The sequence below is a fragment of the Halichondria panicea genome, chromosome 12 (assembly GCF_963675165.1).
Source record: "Halichondria panicea chromosome 12, odHalPani1.1, whole genome shotgun sequence".
In the NCBI taxonomy this organism is placed as follows: domain Eukaryota; kingdom Metazoa; phylum Porifera; class Demospongiae; order Suberitida; family Halichondriidae; genus Halichondria; species Halichondria panicea.
This window is the reverse complement of record NC_087388.1, coordinates 3519733-3528792: the sequence shown is the minus strand read 5'-3', so window position 1 is coordinate 3528792 and position 9060 is coordinate 3519733. Positions and strand designations below refer to the sequence as shown.

General features: G+C 42.6%; 2 protein-coding genes and 1 long non-coding RNA gene across 6 annotated transcripts; 2 read left to right on the top strand and 1 right to left on the bottom strand.

Moving 5' to 3' along the window:
• Window positions 1-1608: 1608 nt before the first annotated feature.
• On the bottom strand, window positions 1609-6040 carry LOC135345757 (uncharacterized). Of its 4 annotated transcripts, none has more exons than XR_010397884.1 (8): window positions 5773-6040; window positions 5354-5442; window positions 4922-5211; window positions 4653-4876; window positions 4191-4339; window positions 3335-3476; window positions 2944-3235; window positions 1609-2662 (listed from the first exon to the last, which is right to left on the bottom strand). It is a non-coding gene; the product is annotated as an uncharacterized LOC135345757 (long non-coding RNA). The 4 variants fall into 4 exon arrangements; XR_010397885.1 differs by having other exon boundaries at window positions 4653-4820; XR_010397883.1 differs by having other exon boundaries at window positions 4653-5211.
• Window positions 1819-5070, top strand: LOC135345754 (uncharacterized). The gene is made up of 8 exons (XM_064543193.1): window positions 1819-2045; window positions 2187-2675; window positions 2729-2853; window positions 2933-3241; window positions 3329-3520; window positions 4216-4414; window positions 4582-4827; window positions 4932-5070. The coding sequence occupies exons 1-7, from the start codon at window positions 1886-1888 to the stop codon at window positions 4803-4805; spliced, it is 1698 nt and encodes a 565-aa protein (XP_064399263.1). The 5' UTR covers window positions 1819-1885; the 3' UTR covers window positions 4806-4827; window positions 4932-5070.
• LOC135345755 (uncharacterized) lies at window positions 4755-5740 on the top strand. The gene is made up of 2 exons (XM_064543194.1): window positions 4755-5232; window positions 5325-5740. The coding sequence occupies exons 1-2, from the start codon at window positions 4849-4851 to the stop codon at window positions 5520-5522; spliced, it is 582 nt and encodes a 193-aa protein (XP_064399264.1). The 5' UTR covers window positions 4755-4848; the 3' UTR covers window positions 5523-5740.
• Window positions 6041-9060: the final 3020 nt, after the last annotated feature.

Genomic DNA, 9060 nt, shown 5'->3' with positions numbered 1-9060 from the left:
GAGAGCTGGTCTAGACACCTAGCTGTGTTGTTTCTTCTGGCTGGTTGCTGCGCAGTAAGTGGAGGGAGGGGCTGACTAATTGAACATAGAGGGGGAGTGGCTCTGTACCGTACGCTTTGAGGGAGGGGCTGGCTGCTCATATTCTGTCTAGGCTGCACAAGGATTTGAGTGTGGACAGCAGCCCTGGTGTGAACGAGCTATCTTTTCCTAGTTGTCTTCTTGTTTGAATAGTGTTGCTATGCATGCAGCTTGATGCATAGCAACCAGTCAGCCAATCAGATGGGAGTTAATGCACAGTGCCTCAGGGTTTATGACAGTAAACCACATGCACCTCTCGTAGTCGGGAGCCCTCTACACTGTACATTAACTAACACTGTACATTAACTAATACTTATTTTGTAGGGAAGTTAATCAGCTCAATGATTGTGCTAGGTGAGTGTGAGTGTGAGGAGGGTGAAGAGGAAGAGGAGGATGACCCATGCAAACAAACTGGTATGGCATAGGTGTAATCACACCAATGATTTAGGACATTCAGTCCCTCGATGCAGCTCTCGACAATTTTTGTATTATGGTGGAACATTCGTTGGAAATCTATTACAGAATTAAAGACTTTGCTCTCCACAGGCTGACAACATAGAGCGACTGTGCCATGCTGTCAACCATACAGTAATACAGACAGCCGAGAAGATTCAAAGAAAATGTTCTGTCTTGTTGAGTCTGTTTAGTGAATGCTAGGTCCCGTTCAACTGCAGCTGCCACAAAAATGCGTCTATGGCGTCATAGCGACATGACGCAATTATGTGTCTGCGGCGGTTAAATGGATCGAATACATGCTTCTTCATTTGAAAAGTTGATTCTATGAGAGACCTCATGCAAAAGTTGATCTGGTAAAAAGTGGGAGTTTATAGGTGCTCTTTATAGGTGCTAATATTTTTCTGTGAGCAAGAATTCAAGAATTTACATGACCTTTAGGTTTTAGGTACCATTCTAATGCAAGAAGAACCCCAGTGAAGAAAAAGAGAGCACTCTACAGGAGATATGTATGTGACCCGCAAAACAACTAGAAACCAGAAAAACCAGAAGAGTAATTATAGCGCCACCATAATTTAAGCGCCACATCAGCATCAGCATAATTTTTTAGGTCCTAAAAAAGCTGTTGGAATTATTTTTTTCTGGCGCTTAGACAATCATCTTGCATTTGACTTCCCATAGCTACAGTCGTTGTTCATAAGTCTCAACGTGCAGTGAAACCATAGATAGTACAGAAAGTCTTACTGTGTTCTATCTGTTCTCTGTTGAATCACCATTATTTATGCGCGCTGTAATTACAGTATATGTTATCATGACTTGCACAAAAACTCAGGAGCAATAAAACTAAACCACACTGGAAACTAAACCACACTGGAGACATTTGCACTGTGGATTAGGATCACAGCCTGGAGTCTCAGCTTTGTTCCTGGTTATATACAGCTTTCTAGCTTTCTACTTTAGTGATCCTGCAGGATCACTACCCAGCTGTTCAAGCTACATTTTGCTCACTTTTATTATACAACAATTTATTTAGGCGACGCCTTTCACAGGAAGAACATGGCCAAAGCCATACAGAGATTTCCTTTTTTTTTTTTTTTTTTTTTTTTTTTTATTGAAAAAACTAAAGTCATGTAAAAGTTAAAACCATGTATTTATTCATTGAAGTTTAGTTTCGAATTGGCCAGGTCCGCTGAGGGGTGATTCTGGGACCTGGCTGGCTGTCCACGACTGGAGCGGGATCCACAGAGATTTCCTACTAGTTTAAGGAAATTACGGGGATTCCCCTCGCTTGCTAAAATGTATTTTTTGAAGATGCTGCAGCTGCGCTCTAGTTTCTGGCTAGTTACAGTTCAGAATGGCCACAGCAAACCAGGCTGCAAAGGCTCTGAATGATTTAAGCCACCTCTTCTGCGAAGAAGATAACCAAGCCTACGAGGAAGTACTGGAAGATTACTTCCTCAACGATTATGACGGCCTGGATGATGAAGACTTCGATAGAGAGAACTTCACTGAGTGTAAGTTCCATAATTATTCATAGTAAACAATAGATACTAGTAAACAATAATAGACATTAGCATTGACAATAAACATTAGCATTGACAATAAACATTAGCATTGACAATAAACATAGAGACAGAACTATTTATTTATTGCAGATGATGAGCTTGAATCTTTAACAAGCCAGAATGATGAACCGAGCGACCCAGAGGACAGCGATGGAGAGGCTCCACCTGCAGGGCAACAGATTGCCCACGCTCTTGCACGATTGCCACCACAGAATCCAACGAACACAACAGGGTGTGACATGGGTATTCTCGACCAGACAGAGCACGACAGAATACAAACGTTTTTAGACGGGGGTTGTGGGTGTTCGGGACACAACAGTATTGTTTGCTCTGAGCGCTTCTCTCCCAACGACGTCCTTGAATTTAGGAGTGACTGCAGCGAGATGACAAGGGCGGAATTGGACTTGGTCATTCTTGGCAAACTCAGTGCAAGCATGAGTGTGATTGGCGGCTTGGTGGGCAGACTTCACAAACACCTAGACACACCAAGGATACGAGGTCACATTGCGTATGCTCATCAAGGGTGGCCAATAGGGTGGCCAATATGTTCTTCAATGTTCCGTTTCCTGCACACAGTTGGTAAGAAATAATAACATCAATACATAAAAATTATAATTGTTTATACTTTTAAGGTGAAAAGAGGATGAAGAACCTGGTCAAGTCCCTAAAGACAAATGGGCTTGTTCCTAGGGTACATGGTAACAAACACCGCCTACCAAAGAATACCCTATCCCACGAGGACATTAAGGAAATTGTGGTAGGTATAACAATTAGTAACTTAAGTACAATTGTTGAACACCGCAAAAAAGCATAGGATGACACTAATAATACCACAGACATTTCTCACCAATTACACCGAGATGCACGGTCTCCTTCTGCCAGGACGCGTTCCGGGATACAGCGGCACTGACATCAAGCTGCTACCATCAAGCTTGTCGAAGCGAGGCATTTGGAAACAGTACCAGAGTATGGCAACAGGAGGAAGGGTGTCAGCATACACAACATTCTGCAGGTACTGGCAGACTCTCCTTCCTGCAGTTGTGGTGATGAAACCCATGTCCGACCTGTGCTGGACGTGCCAGCAACACAGCGCTGGAATCAAGAGAGCCACAAACAGTGACATAGAGAAGTCGTCAGCACTACAGGTGCGTGTATAAGTTTATACAATACATTTTTGACCATACTAACAACAGTACATACAACATAATACAATAATAATTATTGTTATGCAGGAGTACCTGGATCACTTGCATGTAGTTACTCTGGAGAGGTCACTCTACACCAAGCAGCTTCAACAATGTAAGGAGTCTGTGAAGAAGCATTACTCAGTTGACGGTATTCTTACTGCTCCTCCACTGAACTGCTGTGTTCCTCCTAACTCTGTGGATATTGAGGCACACTACTCATTTGATTTTGCACAGCAGGTACTGTAGTGCAATTGAATTCCTCTATCAATAATAATTACACACACACACACACAGTACCACCACGTGTGAGCTTACACACGTACACAACAAAACAAAATTACCCTCGCACACACACAGCTTAAACAGCTTAAACGGGGTTAGTACATTATGCTCAAGCCAGTGCCTATTCCTCACACACAAACACACACACACACACACACACACAGTACCACCACGTGTGAGCTTACACACGTAACACAACAAAACAAAATTACCCTCGCACACGCACAGCTTAAACGGGGTTAGTACATTATGCTCAAGCCAGTGCCTATTCCTCACACACACACACACAGTACCACCACGTGTGAGCTTACACACGTACACAACAAAACAAAATTACCCTCGCACACACACACACACAGCTTAAACGGGGTTAGTACATTATGCTCATACTATGCTCAAGCCAGTGCCTATTCCTCACACACCTATTCCTCACACACACACACACAGTACCACCACGTGTGAGCTTACACACGTACACAACAAAACAAAATTACCCTCGCACACACACAGCTTAAACGGAGTTAGTACATTATGCTCAAGCCAGTGCCTATTCCTCACACACACACACACACACACACACACAGTACTTAAAAAAACAGTACAAGAGAAAATAGAAAATGCAAACCTTCTTATTTTTGTTTTGTCCACAGGTCCACTACCCGTCTAACCCTCTCCAACCTGGTCCAGTGTTTTTCCTGACCCCAAGGAAGTGTGCCCTTTTTGGTCTCCAGAACGAGGCGTTTCCACGCCAGGTGTTTTTCTTAATTGACGAGTCTGGAGATTGTGGGAAGGGGGCAAACACGGTGATAAGTCTACTCCACTACTACTACTTTGAACACCATGGTCTAGGTACGTATTGCTTATAAGACGTTCACTCATAGTATTTATTGTAGAATTGACTGAGATAGACCTAATTGCATAAAATTCAATGTGCATTAAAAAGGGCAACACTGTTTGAATTAGTCTTTAATACGCAAAATTAATTATTATGCACACGCAAACATGCATTATTGTAGGTGAGAAGACAGTGTACCTCCATGCTGACAACTGTGTCGGAAAGAACAAAAACAACTATGTTCTATCGTACCTTCTTTGGAGAGTGATGACTGGCAGACACACACAGATAACACTCAGCTTTTTAGTGGTCGGACACACAAAGTTCGCTCCTGACTGGAGTTTCGGACTTTTTTTAAGAGGCTATATAGGAGGACTGACATTGGCTGTCTCCAAGACATCGTAGATGTTGTCAACAAGTCTGGCAGGTACATGTCCAAACAGAAGTCATGTCCAAACAGAAGTGTTTTAGCAGTTCTGAAAGTGTACATACATTTGACTACATAATTAACACAAACTTACATGGTTCCAGATGCAACACAGCCCAGCTGGTAGCAGATCAGGATGGGGGGACCATTGTACCAACCTACGACTGGATTGGCTTCTTGGTTCCTCACTTCAGGAAACTGATCGGGATCAAGAAGGGCCACCACTTCAGAGTACACAGCTCACAACCCGGGGTAGTGTTCATGAAGCAGAGGGCAGACGAGGCAACAGAGGTGGAGCACTCCCTATTGAAGGAAGGGTTTGATCCTGGAGAGTTTCCTGAAATTATTGAGCCAGATGGGCTATCGGCACAGAGACAGTGGTATCTGCACGACAAGATACGCGAGGTGAAAAACACGTTAACTAATACTGCTATGTCAATACTGGCAGCCCAACTATTACAACCTATTCCAGTTTATTCATAATTATCTACTTGCAGTTTTGCCCTGATGCTGCCAAAGACCTTACCTGTCCTCTCCCTATGGTCCCCAAGCCAACCAGTCGAGCAGTAACCCTAGTACCACTCTCACCACCATCAGTCTCCTCATCTCCAGCTCCTAAAAGAAAACGAGTGTGTGGGTCATGCAAAGAGCCTGGCCACAACACTAGGACCTGTCCAACACAAATGTCGACTTGAACATTTTAGAGACGCCAACACTGAGCACTGTTTACTTCTACAGCATTATTATTATTTATACTTATACTTGTATACAGGACACAGACTGTTCTACAACCTCATCTTTTTAACCAAGATTATAAACGCCCTGTCCCCAAAACACTAGCTATTCTTACAGATGGGAGGCTGTGTAATCTACTTCAGTGTTACTGTATCAGAATAACTTTTTAACTATGAAACGGCAGGTAAAAATTTTTAGTTTTAGACTTACCTCATAGCCTCACAGCCTCACTGCCTCTCTGAACGGTTGTTGCCATCTTCCAGCTATGTAGATTGTCCTGTCCCAACTAAGTTTACTCTTGGGTTCTTTACTTAGAAAAAATTAATATCTCTTGCAAGATGGTTAATGGTTATGTCACCGCACGAGGCTAGGCAAGTATACGGAGGTATGCGGAAACGTTGCGGAAACATTCCAATATTTCATTGAACTTTAAACGTCAATTTTTCGAAATGCATTTCTTTGAAGCCATCTAACCATCTAACTAAAAATCTAACTAAAAATGTTTATACCTCGAGGAAAATTTGACGCTACGCGAACGATCTGCATACAGTGGATTTCAGTTGCGTTCAACAATTCTCAGTCGATCACGCTCTGTCATGCCCTAAGGGCGGTTTCACCATCACCAGGCACAATGAAATAAGGGATTTAACGGCCAACCTACTCACTGAAATTTGCAGTGACGTCTGTGTAGAGCCTGAACTACAACCTGTAAGTGGTGAAGAACTAATCGGGCTGTCAGCAAATGTCCAAGACGGTGCCAGATTAGACATTGCGTGTAATGGCTTCTGGGGTGGGCGCTTTGAACGTACATATCTAGATGTACGAGTGTTTAATCCCCATGCAAAATCAAACCAACACACCAACTGCTACAGGAAGGATGAACTTGAAAAGAAAAGACAATACGAACAACGCGTCAGAGATATCGAACACGCCTCATTCACTCCTTTGGTGATGTCAGCCACAGGTGGTATGGCCAACCAGGCCACTGTGTTCTACAAAAGGCTTGCCTCAAACTTGGCAATCAAATCTAATGAAAGCTACAGTAGAACACTGTCCTGGCTAAGGAGCAGAATTACATTCTCTCTCCTACGCTCTGCCATTCAGTGCATCAGAGGATCCCGCTCCAGTCGTGGACAGCCAGCCAGGTCCCAGAATCACCCCTCAGCGGACCTGGCCAACTCGGAACTAAACTTCAATGAATAAATACATGGTTTTAACTTTTACATGACTTTAGTTTTTTCATTACATTAACCCTGAAAAAAAAAAAAAAAAAAAAAATTTCAGTTGCGTTCGAATGTTGCGTTGATACGGACTTCCGTGTTGCGCTATAAGATAGGAAAAACGCGGGAAATTATTATATTGTCACGTGAGCTTCCACGTGAAAATTTCAGAGCCTTCTCAGATTATTCACAGTAAGTGTCTGACAGTATTAAACAACATTAACAGGGACTCTGGCTGGCCTGATTACATGGAGAGTTGTGACTACCAGTCCCACTTACCATACCCTGGGCCTAGCCCTGGGTCTATCTCTATGGGTCGTTGTTGGCAAGGCCAAAGTAGAGTGGAAGTTTCAGCACCCAAAGCTACAGTTAGCGCTGCTTCTGGAAGCTGCATCGAAGTAGAAGTAAGTAAATAAAATTGGCTAACATGTTTCCATGTAATACCCTTTGTGTACACAGTGTGAAACAGCACGGGTTAGGGTTTCCCCTTCAAAATTATCTTCTAAACACTACGTATATTCGGTAAAGGTACTGGGTGAACCCAGTACGCAAGTCCGAATACCGAATACACTGTCAGAAAGCTTAGTACTAGTACTTATGATCGTTTCTCCTCATTTGATGAACTAACAGAACAGTTGCAAAAGTGTTTGGACAAAATATCGGCTACATTGAGCCAGGGCATGGATTAAAGGGGAAGCAGAGGTGGCTGTATACAGATGAAGATGTAGATACTATGTATGACATTTACAAGAGAAAGACTGAGATTCTGCTCTGGTGCTTTTCTGAGAACCCTGAAGGATCTGAGATCACTGAGATCACTACATGCAGTAAATCGAAAAAAGCAGAGACAAGTTCCAAATCTAAGAAGGAAGCGATTGCTTCGAAAATTAACGAAGTTGAGTGCATCGTGAAAAAACTTCAAGATAAGCATGGCAACCAATATTCAGTAGAAAAGTGTAATGCTTGGGCACATTTGATTCATGTGGGAAAACATGATTCACACGATGATCCTCCAGATTTACCATACTTCCGAGGAACAAAGAAACGAAAATTGCAGACTGCTAGTGAAGGACGCGAGAATTCTCCACCTTCACCTCAAGCTGCCTCTAAGTCTTCACCATCAATTATTACTTCTCCCAGTAAAAGGGTTGGCCTCCGGAGTCAGTGCATTGAGCAGTTAGTTAAATGGCACTCACTGCTTGAGAAAGGTGCCATTTCTCAATTGCAGTATGATGAAATGCAAAAGGCAATCATGGAGGAAATTAAATCCAACTATTGGCTGTTTGTAACATTGCTAAATTCGAGAATCAAAGAATCAGGAAATTTCTTGCCTTCAAATCAAGTATTGTGTATGAATGACAATGTGTAACTATATTATATGAATGGAATGCACAAATTATTTTGAGTAACCGCTGTGTCGAACCCAAGCAGTACAATGTTCACTGGTGATACTATCAAAAGCTGAGTGTATTATATCAGTTGGGTTGGTGACAATTTGCAGTAGGTTATCGTGTTTCCTTAAGTAGTTTTTTACAAAACTAAACATTTCTTCTGCCGGATTGAGATCAGGACTATACGGTGGAAGAAATAGTAAAAGTATGCCCATTTGTCTGAATAGATCTGTGATATCTTGAGTGTGGTGCACAGACAAATTGTCCATTATAACAATTGAACAAGGATTAGATCCGTTGAATGGTAGCATGTTCGGTATGAGAGGTATGAGAGATCGTCTTGCATAGTCAAAGAACACTTCCGCATCAACATTAGACTTAGTAACTTCAACAGCTACTACACCATCAGTGCTCATGCCAGCAATAGCATTAACTCTTTGCCCACGACTCAACAGGCGTTTATTCTGTGGTGCCAATCCTCTTATTGCATATCCATACTTTCTGATATGATCTCTGGCATCTGAACCCGTTTCATCAATAAATACAAACTGGTCTGGATTAAATAGTAAACACTGAGCCATAAATGCTCCACGGAGTGTATAGCACCTTTGGAGAGCTACTTGTTGAATCTTCTTTCGAGTGATCCCATATCTTCTAAGTAGCCGACAAATAGTTGGGGGAGTCACCACAACCCCCATTGCTTCCTCCAATTCGTGGCACACCTCAGAGAGATACATGGATGGATCCTCGAGCACCATCCCAACTGTATATATTTCTTCATGTACACTTAGCTTTCTCAGCTCTCTCCTTTGTTCGCTCAGTACAGGGTCTACTTTTCCTGTTTGCTGAAACCTCGTAAATATACTGTATGCTGTGCTTGCTGCAAT